The 26,710-nt window shown below is 44.1% G+C and overlaps 1 protein-coding gene across 4 annotated transcripts in view; it reads right to left on the bottom strand.

Moving 5' to 3' along the window:
- Positions 1-26,710, bottom strand: part of NELL1 (neural EGFL like 1) — a 445,407-nt gene that overhangs the window by 288,976 nt on the left and 129,721 nt on the right. For all 4 annotated transcript variants that reach the window (XM_069968052.1, XM_069968055.1, XM_069968054.1 and 1 more), the window contains exons 5-9: positions 24,544-24,640; positions 12,990-13,062; positions 11,758-11,840; positions 5,829-5,963; positions 5,188-5,290 (exon numbers count right to left, since the gene is read on the bottom strand). In XM_069968052.1, coding sequence (XP_069824153.1) covers positions 5,188-5,290; positions 5,829-5,963; positions 11,758-11,840; positions 12,990-13,062; positions 24,544-24,640 — 491 coding nt within the window. The remainder of the gene's footprint in view (positions 1-5,187; positions 5,291-5,828; positions 5,964-11,757; positions 11,841-12,989; positions 13,063-24,543; positions 24,641-26,710) is intronic.

The following is a 26,710-nucleotide window of genomic DNA, read 5'->3' as shown; positions in this document are numbered from 1 at the left end:
ATGGACCATCACACAAGGAACCAACACCAATGACACTACCACAAAAAGAACCATCACTCATGGACCATTACACAAGGAACAATTACCCATTAAACCATCACAAAAAGAACCATCACTCAAGGAACCAACACCCAGGAACGAATGGAGCCATAAAAAAAAATTACCCATGAAACCATCACAAAAAGAACCATCACCCAAGGAACCAACACCAATGAAACCATCACAAAAAGAACCAACACCTATGGGCCATTATACAAGAAACAATTACCCATAAAACCATCACAAAAAGAACAATCACTCAAGGAACCAACACCCAGGGACCATCACACAAGGAACCAACACCAATGAAACCATCCCAAAAAGAACCAACACCCATGGCCCATCACACAAGGAACCATCACCAATGGAGCCATAAAAAAATTAAAAAAAACATTGCCCATGAAGCCATCACAAAAAGAACCATCACCCATGCCATGGAACATCACACTAGAAAACAACACCGATGGAACAATCACAAAAAGAACACAAGAAACCATCATCTAAGAAAATTCCAGGAAAAATAATCCACAGAATGATTAGCTATGGATCCATCATCCAAGGAACAATCACAAAAAGAACCATTACCCATGGATCATCACCAATGGAACCATCACCCAAGAAATGTCAGGAAACAACATCCAAGGAACAATTTCCGATGTAATTATCGTGTAAGTATCCATCACGCAGAGTCCTGTCACTCCGAACCATCAACCATAAAACCGTCACCCATGAAACCATCAGAAAAAGAACCATCACACAAGAAACCATCACCTAAGAAAATATCAGGACAAATCATTCACAGAATTATCTTCCATGGATAATCACACAAGGAACGATCACCAATGGAACCATCACACAAGAAAATATTAGGAAATATCACCTATAGATCTATCACTTACGGAACCATCACTCAAGGGGCTATCACAAGGAATTATCACCCACAGAACCTGTCACTCTTTGAATCATCACACAAGAATATATAAGAAACTATTACTAAAGAAAAAAACTGTCAAAAAATGCCAACAGAAATTATCAAAAAAGATAATCCAAAGCATGATCAGCGATGGATCAATCATCCTTGGAGCCATCACAGTTGAAACCTGTCATACATGAAACCATCACTCATGAAACCCTAAAAAAAGAAAATATCTTGAAATATGGACCTATCACCCAAAGAAACATCACAACAGAACACATCAACTAAGCAACCATCACCCAGGATAATAGCACAAGAAATATTACAAGCAAATAGTATGAAACATCACCTAAGATTACAGAAGCAAGGAACATATAATACAAGGAACTAAAATGTAAAGAAATATCACCTAAGAAGCCATCACCCAAGGAACCATTATGCAAGGAACCATCGCCCAAGAAGCCATCACTCAATAAGCCATAATCCAAGGGACCAGAACCCAAGGAACTCCACCAAGGGAACCACCACCAATCACCCAAGGAACCACCATCAAAGAAGCCATCACTCAATAAGCCATAATCCAAGGGACCAGAACCCAAGGGACTCCACCAAGGGAACCACCACCAATTACCCAAGGAACCACCATCAAAGAAGCCATCACTCAATAAGCCATAATCCAAGGGACCAGAACCCAAGGAACTCCACCAAGGGAACCACCACCAACCACCCAAGGAACCACCATCAAAGAAGCCATCACTCAATAAGCCATAATCCAAGGGACCAGAACCCAAGGAACTCCACCAAGGGAACCACCACCAACCACCCAAGGAACCACCATCAAAGAAGCCATCACTCAATAAGCCATAATCCAAGGGACCAGAACCCAAGGGACTCCACCAAGGGAACCACCACCAATCACCCAAGGAACCACCATCAAAGAAGCCATCACTCAATAAGCCATAATCCAAGGGACCAGAACCCAAGGAACTCCACCAAGGGAACCACCACCAATCACCCAAGGAACCACCATCAAAGAAGCCATCACTCAATAAGCCATAATCCAAGGGACCAGAACCCAAGGAACTCCACCAAGGGAACCACCACCAATCACCCAAGGAACCACCATCAAAGAAGCCATCACTCAATAAGCCATAATCCAAGGGACCAGAACCCAAGGGACTCCACCAAGGGAACCACCACCCAAGAAGCCATTACTCAAAAAGCCATAATCCAAGAAGCCATCACCCAAGAAACCAGCAGCCAAGCAACCATAAACTACCAACCAAGGAACTATCACCCATGGAGCCAACATAAAAGGGAAACTACCATAACTATCAGGAAATTATATATATATATATATATATATATATATATATATATATATATATATATATATATATATATATATATATACACACACAAAAGGATACAAGATATGATCAAGGAAAATATCACCACTACCACTATACCTCAAAATACCCTTTGTTATAAAACTTTCCTGACCTTATGGATATCTGGTGATAAACCAATATGGCTGCCACTATACCCCCAGCATAGATTAACCCTAGCTCTCTGGGGCTCACAAAGACTGCGTAAATTACAATTTTATCCCCCACATGGGTTATAATTTCCCAAGAAGAGGAAAGGTTTTCTATTGGCACTTGCTACTACTCTGGGCAATTCCTGACTTGAACAGAGGTGGCAGCAGAGAGCACTGTGTCAGACTGGAGAGAAAACACCACTTCCTGCAGGACATACAGCAGCTGATAAGTAATGGAAGACTAGAGATTTTCTTAAAAGAAGTAAATTACAAATCTGTATAACTTTCTGACAGCGGATAATCTTAAAACAATATTTTTCACTAGGGTACCCCTTTGTTAGTAATATTCCTCAGTGATGCAGATATGTGAGTAGGGGATGTACAGAGTGACTACTGAGAGAGCTTTACATAATCCTGAAGAAGGATAACTGACCCTCCACAATACAAGGCATCATCGTCCGCCCTGACTGCTCAGCCTACAACATCTAATTCCTGACATTACATAAGGAAGGATGGACGACTGAAGAATCTACAACATGTAATCGTGTTCCTAAAGACCCTGGGGACGGATCACATAATGTCCAACATACAATGCAGCTCGTGAAGCAGAGAAAACCTAATGATGGATGAGCAAACAGGCAGAAAGCTATCACCAGTACAAAACCTGAGGAGGAAAGACTGACTGCAGCCACAAAAACATCTCCTGACTCTAATGTACCCAGCCGCACAGACAGGTCTGGAATACAAGACACCGAGTGATAGATCCCTACATCTTCATAGAACAATCACAGATCTTTAATGTCTTCTATTTAAAGGATAAGTCAGGTCACCTCTGAAGATAAAAGATGCACTAGATATAACAGAGACCTAGAAAGTACGGTTCTCTAAGGACAAGCATATAACTACTATAATACATACACAAGAATATAACTATTATAATACTGCCCCCTATATACAGGAATATACTATTATAATAATGCTCCTATATACAGGAATATAACTACTATAATACTGCCTACTATATGCAGGAATATACTACTATAATACTGCCTCCTATATACAGGAATATAACTACTATAATACTGCCTCCTATATACAGGAATATAACTACTATAATACTGCTCCCTATATACAGGAATATAACTACTATAATACTGCTCCTATATACAGGAATATAACTACTATAATACTGCTCCTATATACAGGAATATAACTACTATAATACTGCTCCCTATATACAGGAATACAACTACTATAATAGTGCTCCTATATACAGGAATATAACTACTATAATAAAGCTCCCTATATACAGGAATATAACTACTATAATACTGCTCCTATATACAGGGATATAACTACTATAATACTGCCCCCTATATACAGGAATATAACTACTATAATACTGCTCCTATATACAGGAATATAACTACTATAATACTGCCTCCTATATACAGGAATAGAACTACTATAATACTGCCTCCTATATACAGGAATATAACTACTATAATACTGCCTCCTATATACAGGAATATAACTACTATAATACTGCTCCTATATACAGGAATATAACTACTATAATACTGCTCCTATATACAAGAATATAACTACTTTAATACTGCTCCTATATACAGGAATATAACTACTATAATACTGCTCCTATATACAGGAATATAACTACTATAATACTGCTCCTATATACAAGAATATAACTACTTTAATACTGCTCCTATATACAGGAATATAACTACTATAATACTGCTCCTATATACAATAATATAACTACTATAATACTGCCCCCTATATACAGGAATATAACTACTATAATACTGCCCCTATATACAGGAATATACTACTATAATACTGCTCCTATATACAGGAATATAACTACTATAATACTGCCCCTATATACAAGAATATAACTACTATAATACTGCTCCCTATATACAGGGATATAACTACTATAATACTGCTCCTATATACAGGAATATAACTACTATAATACTGCTCCTATATACAGGAATATAACTACTATAATAGTGCTCCTATATACAGGAATATAACTACTATAATAGTGCCGCTATATACAGGAATATAACTACTATAATACTGCTCCCTATATACAGGAATATAACTAATATAATACTGCTCCTATACACAGGGATATAACTACTATAATACTGCTCCTATATACAGGGATATAACTACTATAATACTGCCCCTATATACAGGAATATAACTACTATAATACTGCTCCTATATACAAGAATATAACTACTATAATACTGCCCCTATATACAGGAATATAACTACTATAATACTGCGCCCTATATACAGGAATATAACTACTATAATACTGCTCCTATATACAGGGATATAACTACTATAATACTGCCTCCTATATACAGGAATATAACTACTATAATACTGCTCCTATATACAGGGATATAACTACTATAATACTGCTCCCTATATACAGGAATATAACTAATATAATACTGCCTCCTATATACAGGAATATAACTACTATAATACTGCTCCTATATACTGGAATATAACTACTATAATACTGCTCCCTATATACTGGAATATAACTAATATAATACTGCCCCCTATATACAGGGATATAACTACTATAATACTGTACCAATCAGGAAATAAAATAAAATTGAATATTGAGAAGGTGATGACTTACGTCTGCAGATCTTGCAGCATTGACCTGGAACATGGATGGGTAAATAGTCTGGAGAGCAGTTGACAGGGGGGCACAGCATATGTCGGCATTCTATAGCTCCATTCTAGAAGGAAGAGAAGCATCAGGTTATAGATACCATTATGTGTCTATAGGGGGCAGCACTGTACAGAGGGGGCTATGCTGTAACCTGGGGGTCCCATGACTTCTAGCCTCCTGCAGACTTTGTATAACTATGTGATATAGATAATGCATGGCGCAGCAGTCGACGCGTTTCAGCCGTAATCTCTTTGATCGGACTCTAATACCTACATTTGTGACTTGTTGTATGAAACATTTTTACCCTTCGTTCTCTCCTTTGTGTTTCATCGCTCAGCCCCTCAGTAATGACCACTTTTTTTCAATGACTCCACAAAGGGATTCAGCGGGCTGCCAAACGCCAGTCGATAAGCTGAATTCCTGGAAATTCTCCGTTTCTCAAGGATATAATTATTACAAATACTACAACAGGGTTCGGGGGAGGGGGAGGTCTTGGCGCAGACAAAGGATTGTAATTTCCATCGGCAAGATGCCTCCTCACAATGTGCCAGGAAAGGTTGGATCCCCCCCACAACCCGGTGATGGGGGGGCCGGGGTCAGCTCACCTTACACGTGCAGTTCCTACAGTGGTCGTCATCCACCCAGGAGTCTCGGTCCCTGTAGATCACACCTTGGACCTGACAAGTCTTCTCACAATGGCAGCTCTCCAGCTGGCTTAGTCTCGTCTCCGCATAGTTTAGCTGTAAATATGAAGACATTGTAGGGTCAGATACATTGACGACGTAATTTCAGGATCATTGGACTTTTTTTTTTATTATCTACAGGTTCCACTTCACAATGGAGGACGGAGGACCATTCATTCAAACAATCCATACATTGGTCTGTATTAAAGGGGTTTTCCTATTTGACCTAGCTTGACACTGTATGGGGGGTTGTCCAACTTCGCTGCTACTCAAGGATCTCTTGATGGTGGCCCCGATTCCTTTGGTATAAACCGCAGCTCCATTCATTCTCTATGGAGCCACCAGGAGACCAAGTGGTGTACACGGCTCCCTCCAGCTGCTCCATAAAGAATAAATGGAGCTGAAGGTCAATCACCAACCCATAGCTCAATTCATAACAGAACGCAAATCTGGAGATCTCCGGGGGGAATGAAGGTTGGACCGCCCATACTTTTCCTCTATCCTGTGGTTAGGGGACAAGTTTAAAGAAAAAAAAACTTTAAATCACAGAAATGCTCAATGAGTTGCTGGTAGAGATGAGTGAACCTGAAGGACGCTCAGGTTTGTCCGAACCCTAACTCTAAGGCTGTCCGGATAACATGGCTATATCCTTAGGCTACAGGCTGTATCCATGTTTTCCAGGACTTCCAACTTCTTGGATGAGACAGCCACCAGTAATCAAATGCAGAACGCTCGGGTTTGGAGAAGACAGAGCGTCATCTCTAGTGGCCGGTACTGCACGGCCTTCTCAATGGAATACCAGGACCGTGAGGGAATAGAAACAACCATGTGACCCAAAGAGGGAGCCGAACCAACACAACACAATCTGGGGTGACGTAGGGGACAAACTACAACCTAGAGAAGCGGAACCATGACGTGAGATGGAGAATAGCATGACCAGGAGGGAGAGGAAATCATGAAATCGAGAAGGCGGCAAACAATAACAGAGAGAAGAGGAAAATGAGGAGGAAAGTAATGTTGAAATCAGTGACCTAGAGATGAGGGGAAACCAGGAATCAGAGAGGAGGCATCTCATGACCCAGAGAGGGGGGCAAACCATGACCCAGAAAGGGGGCAAACCATGACCCAGAAAGGGGGCAAACCATGACCCAGAAAGGGGGGCAAACCATGACCCAGAAAGGGGGGCAAACCATGACCCAGAAAGGGGGGCAAACCATGACCCAGAAAGGGGGGCAAATCATGACTCAGAAAGGGGGGCAAACCATGACCCAGAAAGGGGGGCAAACCATGACCCAGAAAGGGGGGCAAACCATGACCCAGAAAGGGGGGCAAATCATGACCCAGAAAGGGGGGCAAATCATGACTCAGAAAGGGGGCAAGCCATGACCCAGAAAGGGGGGCAAACCATGACCTAGAAAGGGGGGCAAACCATGACCCAGAAAGGGGGGCAAACCATGACCCAGAAAGGGGGGCAAACCATGACCCAGAAAGGGGGGCAAACCATGACCCAGAAAGGGGGGAAAACCATGACCCAGAAAGGGGGGAAAACCATGACCCAGAAAGGGGGGCAAACCATGACTCAGAAAGGGGAGCAAACCAGGACCCAGAGAGGAGGCATCTCATGACCCAGAGAGGGAGCAAACCATGAACCAGGGAAGGGGGCAAACCATAACGCAGAGAAGGGGGCAAACCATGACCCAGAGAGGAGGCATCTCATGACCCAGAGAGGGAGCAAACCATGACCCAGGGAAGGGGGCAAACCATAACCCAGAGAGGAGGCAAACCATGACCCAGAAGTGGTTTAGAGGATATCATAATTCAGGCAAAGAAATGACCATAGAGGTGGGTGATCCATGTGTCAGAGAAGAAAGCAAACTATGACCCAGAGAGATGGGTGATCCAAGAGTCATAGAGACAACCAAATCATGTGCCAGAGAGGGGCAAACCATGTCCTAGAAAGGCAGTCAAACCAGAGAGGGGGCAAACCACAAGCCTGAAAGGAATGGGATTGGGATATTGTTTCACCCCACCCCCCAAGAGAGACGCAAACAATGACATACAAAAAGGAGGAAAGGGAGGCAAACCATGACATAGATAGGGGGTGAAACCAGGGAGGGGTCAAATTGTGACCCAGAGAGGCAAGTAAACTATGACCCCGAGAGGTGAACGAACCATGAGTCTGGAAGGGGGACAAACCATGACCCAAAGCAAACCATATCTCCCAAAAAGAGGCAAATTATGAACCAGCGAGGGAGTCAAACCAGGAGGGTCAAACAACAGAGGGGGGCAAACTATGACTCAGATAAGGGGCAAATTGTGTCCTAGAAGGAGGGGTGGCAACAAAAACTATGACCCAGAGAGGTGGGTGAACCAGGACCAAGAGAGGAAGGCAAAATATGGTGGTCAAGCCAAAAAATTTCAACCTAGATTGAAGGGGGCGGGGCACAACTGGAAGGGCCAAACACAAAGTAAACAAGACAAACAATAATTATAAACCAGTATCATCCATTCATTATTAGTGTTATAATACGGTGGAGGCACTCCGGTCGGGATAGTTGGCGCCATCTTGGATTCTATAACTTCCATACATGACAATAGGATTTCTGGATTCTAAATTCTATCGGGTGCATCCTCCGGCACATTAGAGGAGCGCACTGCTTTCTATATGACTGGTAATATGTTGGCGCTGTGGCCGGGGACGTTTATCTTCTCCATCACTTATCACCCGCAGATCAATAGCTGAACATGATCCGGAGATTCATTCTAAATTAAAATGCGGCCGTGGGCCGGGGGGGGGGGGGGGGGGGGGGGGGGGGATTGTGAATTCTCTGTCTGCAGAATAAAACAAGTTTCTCATTATAGAATAGAAACATTTATATACATAATTGCAGGCAGGAGCCGCTATTGATAAATGATTAGTCTGTCAATACCTCCCCGATCACCCGGGCTCAAATAGAAAATGCCACTTCAAGCCATGGATAATTTAGGAGGAATGAGGCGAGGATCGATAGCGACAAAGAACATTCCCTGACAATGAGGCATGAGCAGAATGAAGGGACGCCGCAGCCGCAGCGGCCGCCATCGCCAGTGTGTCCTTAATGTGACATTAAGCTTCAAAGTACAACAAAATATTAATCAAACGTAACAAATTGTCCAACTCGGGAACAAACTTCAAAGGCTTCAGCATTTCCAGCCTCCCTGTCTACCCTTCAATTTCTCAAGACAAAATAAAAAATTCTGCTGTCGGAGGATTTAGCGATATTTAAAGAAACAGGATTAGAGCAAGGGGGCGCTGTTGCATTGGTGTTTATGAAAAGTATTGATAATGTAAAGAGTAGTGGTAGAGAGCGGTACTGCAGGTGACAAATCTAACAAATTTCAAGGAATTATTGAAGGAAGAAAATATGTATAGAGAAGTGAAATCTCTTCAAAAGATGTATTATTTGAGGAGACCATCCTCTTATCCAGGCCGGATTTCATATGACCGGTTTTGATTTCCTCCGCATATTAGGTATATTGTAAATCTACCTTGTGAAGACCACCCCCTTATCCAGACCAACATATATTATGTATACTGGTCGTCTTCTTTGTTTCAGAATGCCATCCTCTTGCATTGCAGGTACTGGGGATCAAATGAGCAAGGGGGCTCTGTTGCATTGGCAGTTAAGGAAATTATTGTCATTGCAAATACTAGTGGTAAGATGCGGTACTACAGGTAACAGACGTAACAAGGAAGACAATATGTATATCTAATGAAACCCCCCTAAAAGACCGCCCTCCTATCTGAATAGAATAATTGCTTTAACTGTAACAAATATAAGTAACTACTGGTATAAGTAAGAAAATATGTATATACAGTGATTCTCCTCCAAAAGATCAGATTTCCTATGATAGATGTTGAGTTCCATCATATATTATCCATTCTGGCCATCTTTAAAAGATTACACCCTTGCATTATGGGTACTGAGGTTGATCAGATCAGGGGGGCGCTGTTGCATTAGTATCTATGGGAAACCACTGATAATGTCTATGGTAGTGGTATAAAATGGTACTGCATGTGAAATTTCAGCATCTATGGAAGGAAGCGAATATACAGTGAAACTTCTCCAAAAAGACCAGATTTCCTATGACAGATTTTGAGTTCCATCATATATTATGCATTCTGGCCATCTTTAATAAGATTACATCTTTGGATTGTCAGTACTGAGGTTGATTGAATCAGGAGGGGGGCGCTGTTGCATTGGTATCTATAGGAAATTACTGATAAAGTCTATAGTAGTGGTACAAAATGGTACTGCGTGTGACATCTCAGCATCTATGGTAGGAAGAGTATATACAGTGTATACAGGTCTCAGATTGAGTTATACTATATATTTTTAATACAAGACTACCCCTTAGAGGAGTAATTTTATCTGGTTGTTTGGGGGGTTTCATTGCACCCTAGAGCAATGATCTGCAACCTGTGGCCTTACTGGTAGCTCTCCGGGCAGGCTGGGAATTGTAGTTTCACAGCAGTAAGAGCACTGGCATGGAGGAAGCCTCTGCGACCATGTGGTGGCGCTCTACCTTACATACTGACCATACAGGGAGATGGTAATATTGGCCTTTCTTTCCTCTTACTTTAATGTCGGGCAATTTACAAGAACCATTATCCTCAATGAATCCCGACAAACGGAGAATTACAGGGAAAATGCCAGGAGAGCGGGAGACGTGACGTCCATGGATTATACATGAGGGGGTAGGCCTCAGAACTGGGCCCTATGCATCTCTATGGTGATCCTGCCATGATTATAGACAGATTATGGTAATGTGGGAGCACAGGAGAGCACGGATACAGGCACAGAATATACCTCAGAGCAGCGCTCCTCAACCTGCCGCTCCTCAGCTGCTGCAGAACTACAACTCCCAGCATGCCCTGCCAGCAGCAGACACTGCACAATAGGTGGCAAGCACTGCCATGGAGTCTCATTAGAGTCATTCGCGTAAGGGTGTATCTCCCAGGGCTTAGATACATCAACAGCACAGACAGCAATACATATGATGGATTAGATACACTGGCTCAGGACAGGATAGTATAGGATTAGATACCGCTACTCAATACACTGTATCCAAAATAACCAGATAAGCGACAGTATAATATATAGGATTACATTGGTTCACCATAATCGGCTTAGACACCTAGACTCAGCAGTATCTTACATCATAGGGTTAGCTACATGCGTTAGATTTAGATACAAAACGCTAAGCAGACAGGCTTAGATACACAGACTCAGCAGACAGTATCAAAGATAAGAAAATAGAGCTTCTCTCCTTAGGTGAGTGTATCACAAGTGATGGGATTAGATACAGTGTCACACATGATACAGTTAGCAACACTGACTCACATATGATAGGCTATGAATTTAGATATAATGAATTAGCGGATGTATCACACATGATAGACTTAGATACACAGTCTCACTCATTATAAGATTAGATGTACCAGCTCACAAATCACAGAACAAGCTTAGATACACAGGCTCAACAGACAGTATCACACATGATAGACTTAGATACACAGTCTCACTCATTATAAGATTAGATGTACCAGCTCACAAATCACAAAACAAGCTTAGATACACGGGCTCAACAGACAGTATCACACAAGATAGACTCATATCACCGGCTTAGATACGCAGATAGTATCACACATAACAGGTGATGCAGCATTTGTCACATGACTGCCCCTCCCCATGTAGTCTATAACTATTATAACTACTATCCTGCTCGTAGGTTGTCACAGCTCCGCCCACCACACAGGCTAGCACTCACTTGCTCCACCCCCTGCCAGTCAGGGGACACAGTCACTTACCTTAGCTGTGAGTTTTGCCAGCAGCTCCTGTAAATCCATGATGCCTTGCACCAGACTCAGGAAATCGCTGCAGGTGGGGCATGCTCCATAAGACAAGAGAAAAACGTATAAACATGTGTAAACATTCAGCACCAAGCCACACCCCCATACCACAAAGCCACTCCCATTTGTCTAATCAAATTTGTTTTATTAAAAAATAAATAAAAAAAATCTATCATTCTAAATTTTATGTATCATTCACTTTGGGCAAATCTGTCAAAAACTGATGTCTCTCCATTACGTGCGGACGCTGAGCCCAGGGAAGTGACTGGTAAACGGAGATGTGCGCCTCCTATTCAGTGTCTAGGAGAACAGGGACTCCTGTCATTATGTCAGGAGTCCCTGCTCCTCTACAGTAAATGCTCTATGTATCACTGCTTAAACTGAAGGTGGTAAGTGGTGATGTTTGCCTCCTGCTTTGCAGACAGAGGGGCAGGGACTCTTATCCTTTTGGCTAGGGATACTGCTCCTCTACAGTAAGTAGCAGTGGGCTTTGTAGAGGACTACTTACTGTTCTTGGACCATAAGTGGTATTAGTGATGTATGCCTCCTGCTTGGTAGATAGAAAAGCAGGGACTCCTGTCATTTTGGCTGGAGTCCCTGCTCCTTTATAGTAAGCAGTGGTGCTCTATGTACATCAGTACTTACTATTCTTAGGCCAAAGGTGGTAAATGGAAATGTATGCCTCATATTTAGTATCTAGAAGAGCAGGGACTCTTATTTTTGCAGGAGTCTCTGCTCCTCTACAGTAAGTGCTCTATGTATCACTGTTTAGAGTTCTTGGACTAAAGGTGGGAAGTGGTGATGTATGCCTCCTACTTTGTAGATAGAAGAGCAGGGACTCCTGTCGTTTTGGCTGGAGTCCCTGTTCTTGTACAGTAAGCAGTGGTGCTAAATGTAGATCACTGCTTACTGTTCTTAAACCAAAAGTGATATTTGGTGATGTATGCCATCTGCTCTGCAAGTAGTTTTCACCGTATGGCAAGTAGACTATGAAGAGAAGCAGGGACTCCTGTCAAAAACAGAAGTCCCTGCATTTATAGTCTGCATTTCTACATTGTGGTCAGTGCATGCGACTAAAACCACGCCCCCATGTGGTCACTAATAATTGTGCAATGTTGCTGATAAATCCCGACACTGGAGAATATACTGGACTAGCACTGTAATGTTACATAAGAACAGTTTCCACTTACTGCGATTCAGGTTGGGGCACTGTGTTATGTATCCGCTCGGCATGAAGATGAGTTTCACGTCCTGAATCACTCCCTGAGGGAAGAGAAGCAGAGAATGTGCGGTCAGTGGCAGGAATCACATGTAATGCAGATCACTCGCTTAGCTGGACCATGGCAGCTGAGGAGGCAAGTAATGAGCAGAGGTGGGGGCAGGGGGGCAGCACGCTGGGTATCTGCAACTAATGCCCTCACCCTGTATACAATGCAAGACTAATCTGCTGTCCTGATGGTTCGTCACACTGTATCAGTGCAGGAAAGGAGGCTGTTTGCTCTCTGCTGCCACCTCTGTCCATGTCAGGAACTGTCCAGAGCAGCAGCAAATCCCCATATAAAACCTCTCCTGCTCTGGACAGTTCCTGACATGGACAGAGGTGGCAGCAGACTGGAGAGAATATATAATTTCCTACAGGACATACAGCAGGTGATAAGTACTGGACGATTGGAGACTTTTTAATAGAAGTATTTTATATTGAAATCAAATATTTTCTCCCCTTTCAGGAAGAAGAGTAAAAAGACGCATGCTGCAGCTTAGCCCGGCCTATTAAGTGGTCACCAACCTGTGGCTCTCTAGCAGTGGCAAAACCACTACTCCCAGGCATTCTGGGAGTAGTAGTTCTGCAACAGCTCTAGGACCACAGACTGGAGATGACTGAGATCATTACCAGGCCTGTAATCCAGAGATAAGATACATGTATCCATTATAATAGCGGCAGAGATACAAAGTAATACAAGACAAGACTGAGCGATATGCGACATAAATCACCACAATTATGACCACAAGGTAACAAGTCATTTCACGGAAAAATCAATGTCACATTATTAGAGCTGCAGCCAAAAATAATAGAAAGCAAAATCACCAACAAAGACATAGAAGACTATAAAGAGCGAGATGAGAGCGGGACCTGGGTAATAATACACACAGTGATGTCACAGTACAGGGGGGATAATACACACAGTGATGTCACAGTACAGGGATAATACACACAGTGATGTCACAGTACAGGGGGGATAATACACACAGTGATGTCACAGTACAGGGATAATACACACAGTGATGTCACAGTACAGGGATAATACACACAGTGATGTCACAGTACAGGGATAATACACACAGTGATGTCACAGTACAGGGATAACACACAGTGATGTCACAGTACAGGGATAATACACACAGTGATGTCACAGTACAGGGAGAATACACAGTGATGTCACAGTACAGGGATAATACACACAGTGATGTCACAGTATAGGGGGGATAATACACACAGTGATGTCACAGTACAGGGATAATACACACAGTGATGTCACAGTACAGGGATAATACACAGTGATGTCACAGTACAGGGATAACACACAGTGATGTCACAGTACAGGGATAATACACACAGTGATGTCACAGTGCAGGGATAATACACACAGTGATGTCACAGTAGAGGGGGGATAATACACACAGTGATGTCACAGTACAGGGGGGATAATACACACAGTGATGTCACAGTACAGGGGGGATAATACACACAGTGATGTCACAGTACAGGGGGGATAATACACACAGTGATGTCACAGTACAGGGGGGATAATACACACAGTGATGTCACAGTACAGGGGGGATAATACACACAGTGATGTCACAGTACAGGGGGGATAATACACAGTGATGTCACAGTACAGGGGGGATAATACACAAAGTGATGTCACAATACAGGGATAATGGAGACCATGATGTAATAGGAAACATATCAGAGAGATCAAAGTGTTGATAAGGTGGCAATTATAAAACTTTTCAGATGCTTAAAGAGGTACTCCGGCAAAAAGAATTTCCTATAAATCAACTGGTTTTAGTAAGCTGTATAGATTTGTAACTGACTTCTATTTAAAAAAAAAATCCCCAGGCTTCCAGTACTTATCAGCTGCTGTATGTCCCACAGGAAGTGGTGTATTCTCTCCAGTCTAACACATTGCTCTCTGCTGCCACCTCTGTCCATGTCAGGAACTGTCCAGAGCAGAAGAGGTTTTCTATGGGGATTTGCTGCTGCTCTGGACAGTTCCTGAAATGGACAGAGGTGGCAGCGGAGAGCACTGTGTCAGACTGGAAATAATACACCACTTCCTGTAGGACATACAGCAGCTGATAAGTACTGGAAGACTGGAGATTTTTAAATTGAAGTCAATTACAACCAGCTGATATGAAAATAAATAAATATATATATATATATATATATATATATATATATATATATATATATACATACATATAGATAGTCCATGCATGGTGGGAGTTGTAGTTTTGCAACAGCTGGAGAGCCATGGTTCCCTATCCTGTCCGTACTGTTCTGTTTATGGCCAAGAATCGATGCGCACAGTATAAAGCTGCAGCACAATAATAATAAGCTGCATCTATATACGGTGGAAATCCCGTGTACGGACAAGGCCGGGGAGCTGGTGTAATCCTGGATCAGGCTGACGCCTGCAGCTCGTGTAAGCCATGGGGTTGCAGGATTTGGCGCGCTCCGCCATGGCGTAATGAAAACGTGAAGAAATGCAAAGCAAACAGATGTGTAAATAAAATATGTACATGTCACATGACTGCGAGCGCTGCTAATGGAGCCGCGTTTAGCTGCAACCTGACTCATTCCCGGGAACACGAAGTAATAATTAACACCGCGTCTTCCATTTATTTGGGAATCAAATATTGATAAGGAAAAAAAAAACATGAAATAAAAACTGCGGAAACTGCTGGAAGGCTGGATTATTAATGCTGCGGCTCCCCGGTCCCAGCCTCATTAAGATGAACGCTTTACAAGCTCTGCCGGCTGGATGTGTGACCGTCGTGTTAAAGGGGAACTCCACCCGTGCTGTAGTGAGAGGGACAAGAAAGGCCAATGCTAAAGGGGTTCTCTTTTTCTTTCAAATCAGCTGGTGTTAAAGTTATATAGATTTGTAATGTATTTTCAAGTCATCCAGTACTTATCAGCTTCTGTATGTCCTGCAGAAGTGGTGTATTCTCTCCAGTCTGACACAGTGCTCTCTGCTGCCACCTCTGTCCATGTCTGGAACTGTCCAGAGCAACAGCAAATACCCATAGAAAACCTCTCCTGCTCTGGACAGAGGTGGCAGCAGAGAGCAGTGTTTCAGACTGGAAAGAATACACCACTTCCTGCAGGACATACAGCAGCTGATAAGTACTGGACGGCTCTTCTCTTGAAAAAAGTTGTGTTGGCTGAGACTTGCAGATCACTATGATACTTGCAGTATTTCAGTATTATACAAAGTATATGTTCCGTTCTTTACAATTTAAGGATACAGGAAAGAATACACCACTTCCTGCAGGACATACAGCAGCTGATAAGTAGTGGAAGACTGTAGATTTTTTAAAGAAGTAATTTACGAATGTGTGTAACTTTCTGGAACCAGTTCTTGTGAAAACTATTTTTTGTCTCCGAGTACCCCTTTAAGCATGGAAGAGTAGAAGAAGAGGAGCGAGGAGGGATGCATGCTGCAGCTCAGCCCAGCCTATGGTCATCAGCCTTTGGCTTTTGCAAAACTTCAACTCCCATCATGCCTGGACGGATAAAGATAAAGCTTTGGCCGTCCGGGCATGATGGGAGCAGTAGTTTTGACCTCTCCACCATATAACCTGTGGTGTAATAATCTGCTGCATGTGCTGCCAGTACGACCACCGTCCCTCACATCCCTCCTCGTCTTCTCTTCCTTCCATCACGTTGCGTCCGGGTCTCCTTTGTCTGTCGAGTCTGAACACGTTGATGGATGTAAATGTTGGGATTATCCTGTAAGTATTCATCATGGCCGCCAGAGATTTTATTGCTTTAGGACTAATCCATCAGTGTGAGGATACGGCCGTTCCGTCAGCGAGATTTATACCACGGCCGCCAACGTCTACACACAACGGTCGCTATTATTATATGGTGTCAGAGCGGAGATGGTCTGTAAGTAATATCAGGTAGGTGATATAGCGGGGACCTGGATAGATGAAGGTTTCTGATGTCCCTTTGTTGTCGGGGGAGATGAAGGAGTCTGGAAGAGGAAGAGAGGAGGTTGGAAGAGGAAGAGAGGAGGCTGGAGGAGGAAGAGAGGAGGCTGGAGGAGGAAGAGAGGAGGCAGGAAGAGGAAGAGAGGAGGCTGGAAGAGGAAGAGAGGAGACTGGAGGAGGAAGAGAGGAGGTTGGAAGAGGAAGAGAGGAGTCTGCAAGAGGAAGAGAGGAGTCTGGAAGAGGAAGAGAGGAGTCTGGAAGAGGAAGAGAGGAGGAAGAGAGGAGTCTGGAAGAGGAAGAGAGGAGTCTGGAAGAGGAAGATAGGAGTCTGGAAGAGGAAGATAGGAGTCTGGAAGAGGAAGAGAGGAGGCTGGAAGAGGAAGAGAGGAGTCTGGAAGAGGAAGAGAGGAGACTGGAGGAGGAAGAGAGGAGGTTGGAAGAGGAAGATAGGAGTCTGGAAGAGGAAGAGAGGAGGCTGGAGGAGGAAGAGAGGAGTCTGGAAGAGGAAGAGAGGAGTCTGGAAGAGGAAGAGAGGAGGCTGGAAGAGGAAGAGAGGAGACTGGAGGAGGAAGAGAGGAGGTTGGAAGAGGAAGATAGGAGTCTGGAAGAGGAAGAGAGGAGGCTGGAGGAGGAAGAGAGGAGTCTGGAAGAGGAAGAGAGGAGTCTGGAAGAGGAAGAGAGGAGACTGGAGGAGGAAGAGAGGAGGTTGGAAGAGGAAGAGAGGAGACTGGAAGCAAGATAGAGAGGAGGCTGGAAGAGGAAGAGAGGAGGCTGGAGGAGGAAGAGAGGAGTCTGGAAGAGGAAGAGAGGAGACTGGAGGAGGAAGAGAGGAGGTTGGAAGAGGAAGATAGGAGTCTGGAAGAGGAAGAGAGGAGGCTGGAGGAGGAAGAGAGGAGTCTGGAAGAGGAAGAGAGGAGTCTGGAAGAGGAAGAGAGGAGGCTGGAAGAGGAAGAGAGGAGACTGGAGGAGGAAGAGAGGAGGTTGGAAGAGGAAGATAGGAGTCTGGAAGAGGAAGAGAGGAGGCTGGAGGAGGAAGAGAGGAGACTGGAGGAGGAAGAGAGGAGGTTGGAAGAGGAAGATAGGAGTCTGGAAGAGGAAGAGAGGAGGCTGGAGGAGGAAGAGAGGAGTCTGGAAGAGGAAGAGAGGAGTCTGGAAGAGGAAGAGAGGAGACTGGAGGAGGAAGAGAGGAGGTTGGAAGAGGAAGAGAGGAGACTGGAAGCAAGATAGAGAGGAGGCTGGAAGAGGAAGAGAGGAGGCTGGAGGAGGAAGAGAGGAGTCTGGAAGAGGAAGAGAGGAGTCTGGAAGAGGAAGAGAGGAGTCTGGAAGAGGAAGAGAGGAGTCTGGAAGAGGAAGAGAGGAGGCTGGAAGAGAGGAGGCTGGAAGAGGAAGAGAGGAGGAAGAGAGGAGGCTGGAAGAGGAAGAGAGGAGTCTGGAAGAGGAAGATAGGAGTCTGGAAGAGGAAGAGAGGAGTCTGGAAGAGGAAGAGAGGAGTCTGGAAGAGGAAGAGAGGAGTCTGGAAGAGGAAGAGAGGAGTCTGGAAGCAAGATAGAGAGGAGTCTGGAAGAGGAAGAGAGGAGTCTGGAAGAGAGGAGTCTGGAAGAGGAAGAGAGGAGGCTAGAAGAGGAAGAGAGGAGGCTAGAAGAGGAAGAGAGGAGGCTAGAAGAGGAAGAGAGGAGGCTGGAAGAGGAAGAGAGGAGTCTGGAAGAGGAAGAGAGGAGTCTGGAAGAGGAAGAGAGGAGTCTGGAAGAGGAAGAGAGGAGTCTGGAAGAGGAAGAGAGGAGTATGGAAGAGGAAGAGAGAAGTATGGAAGCAAGATAGAGAGGAGGCTGGAAGAAAAGAAGTAGGAGTCTGGAAGCAATACAGAGGAGTCTGGAAGAAAAAGAGAGCAGTCTGGAAGCAAGATAGAGAGGAGTCTGGAAGAGGAAGAGAGGAGTCTGGAAGAGGAAGAGAGGAGTCTGGAAGAGGAAGTGAGGAGGCTGGAAGCAATACAGAGGGGTCTGGAAGGGGAAGTGAGGAGGCTAGAGGAGAGGACACAGATGTCCAGAGAGGAAAGAGGAGTTATAGAAGGGGAGAAGAGGAGTCTGGACAAGAAGACAGAGGCGGCTTGAGATGGAGATAGAAGAGTCTGGAGGCGGGGTCAGAGGAGTCTACAGAGGGAAAGGAGGAGTCTGTAGAAGGATACACTGAAGTCTAGGGGAGGGGACAGAGAAGCATAGACAAGGGGAGGAGTCTGCAGAAGAGAACAGAGGAGTCTGAAGATGGAAATAAAAAAAGAGTCTAGAAGTGGGATCAGAGGAGTCTAGAGAGGGAAAGGAGGAGTCTGAAGGAAAGGACCAAGTCTGGAGGAAGAGACAGAATCTAGAGGAGGGGACAGAGGAGTCTATAGGAGGGGACAGAGGAGTCTATAGGAGGGGACAGAGGAGTCTATAGGAAGGGACAGAGGAGTCTATAGGAAGGGACAGAGGAGTCTATAGGAGGGGACAGAGTAGTCTATAGGAGGGGCAGAGGAGTCTATAGGAAGGGACAGAGGAGTCTATAGGAGGGGACAGAGGAGTCTATAGGAGGGGACAGAGGAGTCTATAGGAAGGGACAGAGGAGTCTATAGGAAGGGACAGAGGAGTCTATAGGAGGGGACAGAGTAGTCTATAGGAGGGGCAGAGGAGTCTATAGGAAGGGACAGAGGAGTCTATAGGAGGGGACAGAGTAGTCTATAGGAGGGGCAGAGGAGTCTATAGGAAGGGACAGAGGAGTCTATAGGAAGGGACAGAGGAGTCTATAGGAGGGGACAGAGTAGTCTATAGGAGGGGCAGAGGAGTCTATAGGAAGGGACAGAGGAGTCTATAGGAAGGGACAGAGGAGTCTATAGGAGGGGACAGAGGAGTCTATAGGAGGGGACAGAGGAGTCTATAGGAGGGGGGGACAGAGGAGTCTATAGGAGGGGACAGAGGAGTCTATAGGAGGGGACAGAGGAGTCTATAGGAGGGGGGACAGAGGAGTCTATAGGAGGGGGGGGACAGAGGAGTCTATAGGAGGGGACAGAGGAGTCTATAGGAGGGGGGGACAGAGGAGTCTATAGGAGGGGGGGACAGAGGAGTCTATAGGAGGGGGGGACAGAGGAGTCTATAGGAGGGGGGGACAGAGGAGTCTATAGGAGGGGGGGACAGAGGAGTCTATAGGAGGGGGGGACAGAGGAGTCTATAGGAGGGGGGGACAGAGGAGTCTATAGGAGGGGACAGAGGAGTCTATAGGAGGGGACAGAGGAGTCTATAGGAGGGGACAGAGGAGTCTATAGGAGGGGACAGAGGAGTCTATAGGAGGGGACAGAGGAGTCTATAGGAGGGGACAAAGGAGTCTATAGGAGGGGGGGACAGAGGAGTCTATAGGAGGGCACAGAGGAGTCATCCACCAGCTCTTCTCTCCAGTGTCATGTCCGGCTATATAGTCAGGATAAGGTGACGGGACATCTAGTATCTATGGTGGAGCCGGCTGGAGCCCAGATGTTACAGCTCTTTCCATTCTGCTGTTTGAGAGATGGCGGCTACATGTTATATTATTATATTTCTTGTATTATCCCTATGTGGCTGGACACCACCTGCTCCTAGATATGGACACCCCTGGAGATGGATTTGTGGGTGATTGGGGGGGGGGGGGGGGCTCAGCTGTTCGGCTATAGAAGAAAGCAGCACAAATGATTCCATCTCCTCCTGAAACCTCCAGACTCCTCGAGCTCAGATTCCGCCTCCTTTTACGAGAACAAAGATGAAATCAACTAAAAATAAGCAAAAAAAAAACCCCAAAACAAAACGACATCCAAACCCGGCTGCTAATGCGGTAATGTGGAGGAACAGCGATCACCAGGGCCCAGCAAATCGTCCCGTCATTTAGGTGATAAGAAATTTATGTCTGTAATACAAAGGGATTTGTTCCATGGCGGCGACTGAGCCCACATTGTGTCTGACTCCGGATTATTCTATAGAAAACACAAACCTCCCGCCGACACCCAAACACTAAAACAAATTGTCTTAAAATGTGCACGGAGGGCCTGCTGGGGATGTAAGGAGGATCGGGGAGGAGGAGGAGGAGGAGGAGGAGGAGAGCCAGGGTGGATAGATAGGGAGATGAGGAGATAGATAGATAGATAGATAGATAGATAGATAGATAGATAGATAGATAGATAGGAGATAGATAGATAGGAGATAGATAGATAGGAGATAGATAGATAGATAGATAGATAGATAGATAGATAGATAGGTAGGAGATAGATAGATAGATAGATAGATAGATAGATAGATAGATAGATAGATAGGTAGGAGATAGATAGATAGATAGATAGATAGATAGATAGATAGATAGATAGATAGATAGATATGCAAGAGAGAATGAGCAGCACAGCTTTTAGCGAAGATGTAGGTGCCAGCGGTCGGGGTCCTGACTTCAGACCGTCTTTATATATAAGCAGAAACTCCGCAGCACACAAGATTGACGTAAAGGTGAACTGTGGTTTATTCAAATCATAAGTGCAACACTCCAAGACGCAACGTTTCGGTGATATCACATCACCTTTTTCAAGCGTAAAAAAGGTGATGTGATATCACCGAAACGTTGCGTCTTGGAGTGTTGCACTTATGATTTGAATAAACCACAGTTCACCTTTACGTCAATCTTGTGTGCTGCGGAGTTTCTGCTTATATATAAATAGATAGATAGATAGATAGATAGATAGATAGATATGTAAGTAGTTCAGCAGCACTAGAAAGCAGTGTAGATACTCTGCGCAGCTGTGGAAACTCAACCCTACTGCCCATTATGGTAAGAAGCTATGAAGAAGCTCCGTACACCCTCCACCCAGGAGGCACCAGATGGAGGAGCCACTTCTTCCTCACATCCCATTCGATTGTATGGTTCTCCACCCTGGGCGGCAGTATTGGGAGTCTACAGCTGCTCTCAACCTTCTAATGAGTCCGGAGTCTCCATCCCCCGACCGCAGGAGGTGCAGAATAAAAGACTTAAGTGCGTGGGGGGGGAGGGGGAAACCAGGCCATTTGTTTGATACTTTGCGACGATTGACATATGTTCACCATCTGCGGACTACGCGAGCAGACGAGATACAATACCAGATGCACCCTATAAAATATATCATCAATTTCACTCCGTCTTGATAACTCATTCACTTTAGCAGACACGACGAGGAGCGGCGGGGGCGGACGGGACCACGTAAAAACCCCAGAATAAGTGCCCCGCTCCCCCCTCCAGCTCTGCTACACCGGTTGTGTCATCAAAGACGACTTCATTTGGCGTCCTCTCCGCATGATCAGGCTCCTCGTCTCCTCTATCTGGTGGCGGAGTCATCCTTTATGTACTGAATACATTAAGGGGGAAATTGAGTGAGTAGTCGACCATCTTGATTATGGAAATTCGTGACAATTTCGCCGGGAATATTACCGTCACATGGGCAATTTTCTCAGAATGAGTAATGCTGTGATGTGAAGGACTCTTCAGCTTCGGGAGGGGGGCGGGCCAAGAGAATTTTTTTTTTATATATGGAGGATAATGGACTTTTAAGTCTCCTTTCTTGTTAACCTGCTGCAATGAGCCGACGCCGAGACAACAGAATATGGAGGAGGAAAACCAAGGAGAATGAGACGTTATAGAGGTCACTTGGTCAACAACCCTATGGACTGGCTAAGTGGACGGGCGGCTGCCATGTCTTCTATCCCCTCTTATCTCTGATGAGGGTAAAATAAATTTTGAGCTCCGATGGGGACAGGGACCAGAAACAGTCATCGTCAGTGAGATTGCCAAAATTGGTGGTGGTCTACACCCCGTAACTACAACTCCCTGCAAGCCCTGATGAGACATTCGATGAGTCCTTTATCTCAGTTGTCTCCAACCTGTGGCTATCCCATGATGACAACCACTCGCTGGACATACAACTACTATGGAAGAAGGGAGACAAGAAGTCAGATATCTCCAGCACCGTTTATCTCAGATATCGGGTATAAAGTAGATGAATTCAACAAACGTTGATGGAACAGTCAACCAAAATCTACTGCAATGGTGATCAAGTCCCAGCATGGCCTGAAAGCCACAGGCTGCATGTTTTCCCAGTAGTATTCTCCAACCTTGGGCTTTTCAGCTGTTTCAACCCACTATGGACGGACTATAACTACGAGAGAATGGAGAAAAGTCACCACTTATCTCTAGAGAATGTCCAGATTTCGACCCAGTCTGCTTAAAGTGACTGTACCACCAGGCCCATGCTGAAGCACTGGAGGCGGGCCGACCCACCCTTAGTGGGAGGACACCATAGCCCCTCTATGATAGGGTTCCATTGATTCTAATGGAGTCACGTCATGGAGGGGCTGGAGTTTCTTCCCACTGGGGGAGGGTCGGCCCGCCTCCAGTGCTTCAGCCTGGGCCTGGAGGTACAGTCACTTTAAGTTTCTTCAAACAATTTAGACAGAGACTCATAATACTGGTGACATGGTCAACTGAGCTCTCTCCAGCTGTTGCAAAACTACAACTACAAGCGCGGCAAGCTATCAGGGCAAACTGGGAGTAGTAAAGGCTAAACCTTGCTCTTCAGGCACAGATAGACATTAACCGTCAAAGTCCAATGGAGAAGACAAACAGGAAAAGTTGAAGAGGGTCTATTCAAGGATTCAATGAAGATGATGATGATGGAGATGATGAAGAGAATAAAGATGATAGAGAGGATGGAGAGGATAGTGAGGATGGAGATGATGGTGAAAATGGAGAGGATGGAGGTGATGGTGAAGATGGAGAGGATGGAGATGATGGTGAAGATGGAGAGGATGGAGATGATGGTGAAATTGGAGAGGATGGAGGTAATGGAGATGGTGGTACAGATAGATGATGGAGAGGATGGAGATGATGGTGAGGATGGATGTGATAGTAAGGCAGGAGATAAGGAAGACGGAGATGATGGTGAAGATAGATGATGGAGAGGATGGAGATGGTGGTGAAAATGGAGAGGATGGAGGTGATGGTGAAGATGGAGAGGATGGAGATGATGGTGAAATTGGAGAGGATGGAGGTAATGGAGATGGTGGTACAGATAGATGATGGAGAGGATGGAGATGATGGAGAGGATGGAGATGATGGTGAGGATGGAGATGATAGTAAGGCAGGAGATAAGGAAGACGGAGATGATGGTGAAGATAGATGATGGAGAGGATGGAGATGATGGTGAAAATGGAGGTGATTGAGATGGTGGTGAAGATGGATGATGGAGACGATGGAGATGAGGAAGAGAATGGATATAAGGAAGAGTATGGAGATGATGGTGAGGATGGAGATGAGGAAGAGGATGGAGATAGTGGTGAGGATGGAGATGGTGGTGAGGATGGAGATGAGGAAGAGGATGTACAGGATGAAGAGTATAAAGGTCATGAAGAGGAGGGAGAGGATGGAGATGAAGTTGCAGAGGACGGAGCATTCATATAGGATGGATCCTACAGGTTGTAATGCCGATTATTAGGAATCCTTTGACTATGTTCTTACCTTGAAGAAGCCATGTTTCCTGTTCCTCTGGCCAAGCCATAAGCTGCTGCCGGGAGACAGCTTGCTCTCGGGAGGATCAATCACTCGCTCATAAATCCTACAAACAAAAAATTAAAAACTGTAAAATATCCTTTATATCATAAAATAAAAAAGCTAAAAATATAGCAGGTGAACGCCAAAGGTGAGAAGTCATTGATTTTACGTGCAATGTTCTACCATCTGTGAGGCTGGTAGAAGGTAGCGGTGAGAACGCACTTATCACGCCCGCACACACGCATTTTATTAATCTGCTTTCATCGGGTTGGATTTCTGGTGACTAAAAACAATCAAAACATTGAGATTTCGGCTCTATCTTTAGATTCCTGTTAATGGCGGGAAACCTGACACATGGAGCTGTAGACAATCACCGAGTGGCGGTAATGGAGATCCGGCGTCATAAGAGGATTAATGGGGAGAGAGGAGGCGCGCGCAACAATCACAAGAATCCCCAATCTACAACCACAGAGGAAGACAAGCTGCTTGCAGCACAATCATCAGCACTTCATACACCCGCATACACATACCTAACAGCAACTACAGGGAGTCAGGGCAGTACATAGTCTACCACATAGGGGGCAGTATTATAGTAGTTATATTCCTGTATATAGGGGCAGTATTATAGTAGTTATATTCCTGTATATAGGAGCAGTATTATAGTAGTTATATTCTTGTATATAGGGGGCAGTATTATAGGTTATATTCCTGTATATAGGAGCAGTATTATAGTAGTTATATCCCTGTATATAGGAGCAGTATTATAGTAGTTATATTCCTGTATATAGGAGCAGTATTATAGTAGTTATATTCCTGTATATGGGAGCAGTATTATAGTAGTTATATTCCTGTATATAGGAGCAGTATTATAGTAGTTATATCCCTGTATATAGGGGCAGTATTATAGTAGTTAAATTCCTGTATATAGGGGGCAGTATTATAGGTTATATTCCTGTCTGTAGGAGCAGTATAATAGTAGTTATATTCCTGTATATAGGAGCAGTATTATAGTAGTTATATTCCTGTATATAGGGGGCAGTATTATAGTAGTTATATTCCTGTATATAGGAGCAGTATTATAGTAGTTATATCCCTGTATATAGGAGCAGTATTATAGTAGTTATATTCCTGTATATAGGGACAGTATTATAGTAGTTATATCCCTGTATATAGGAGCAGTATTATAGTAGTTATATTCCTGTATATAGGAGCAGTATTATAGTAGTTATATTCTTTTATATAGGAGCAGTATTATAGTAGTTATATCCCTGTATATAGGAGCAGTATTATAGTAGTTATATTCTTGTATATAGGAGCAGTATAATAGTAGTTATATTCCTGTATATAGGGAGCAGTATTATAATAGTTATATTCCTGTATATAGGAGCAGTATAATAGTAGTTATATTCCTGTATATAGGAGCAGTATTATAGTAGTTATATTCCTGTATATAGGGGGCAGTATTATAGTAGTTATATTCCTGTATATAGGAGCAGTATTATAGTAATTATATTCCTGTATATAGGGGGCAGTATTATAGTAGTTATATTCTTGTATATAGGAGCAGTATTATAGTAGTTATATCCCTGTATATAGGGGGCAGTATTATAGTAGTTATATCCCTGTATATAGGGGGCAGTATTATAGTAGTTATATCCCTGTATATAGGGGGCAGTATTATAGTGGTTATATTCCTGTATATAGGGAGCAGTATTATAGTAGTTATATTCCTGTATATAGGAGCAGTATTATAGTAGTTATATTCCTGTATATAGGAGCAGTATTATAGTAGTTATATTCCTGTATATAGGAGCAGTATTATAGTAGGTATATTCCTGTATATAGGAGCAGTATTATAGTAGTTATATTCCTGTATATAGGAGCAGCATTATAGTAGTTATACCTCAAATTTAGAATTACTGCATTTTCTTTATTTTTGCTCTCTAGAGTTTTGCTAACACTTTTTTTTTCCTGCAAATCTGACACTCACTGAAGTGGATGCAATATGACTCTGGCATCTCCGCAGAGCAGCATCCTGACAGATATGTGTCATTGCTGACATATCAGCTCCCAGTCATCACCATATTTTATTCAGTCATTGCCTCCATCCCCAGGACAGGAACCTGATAATGGT

Source organism: Dendropsophus ebraccatus, chromosome 4, assembly GCF_027789765.1.
Source record: "Dendropsophus ebraccatus isolate aDenEbr1 chromosome 4, aDenEbr1.pat, whole genome shotgun sequence".
NCBI lineage: Eukaryota > Metazoa > Chordata > Amphibia > Anura > Hylidae > Dendropsophus > Dendropsophus ebraccatus.
The sequence above is the reverse complement of the archived record's forward strand: the minus strand, read 5'-3'. Positions and strand labels throughout refer to the sequence as shown.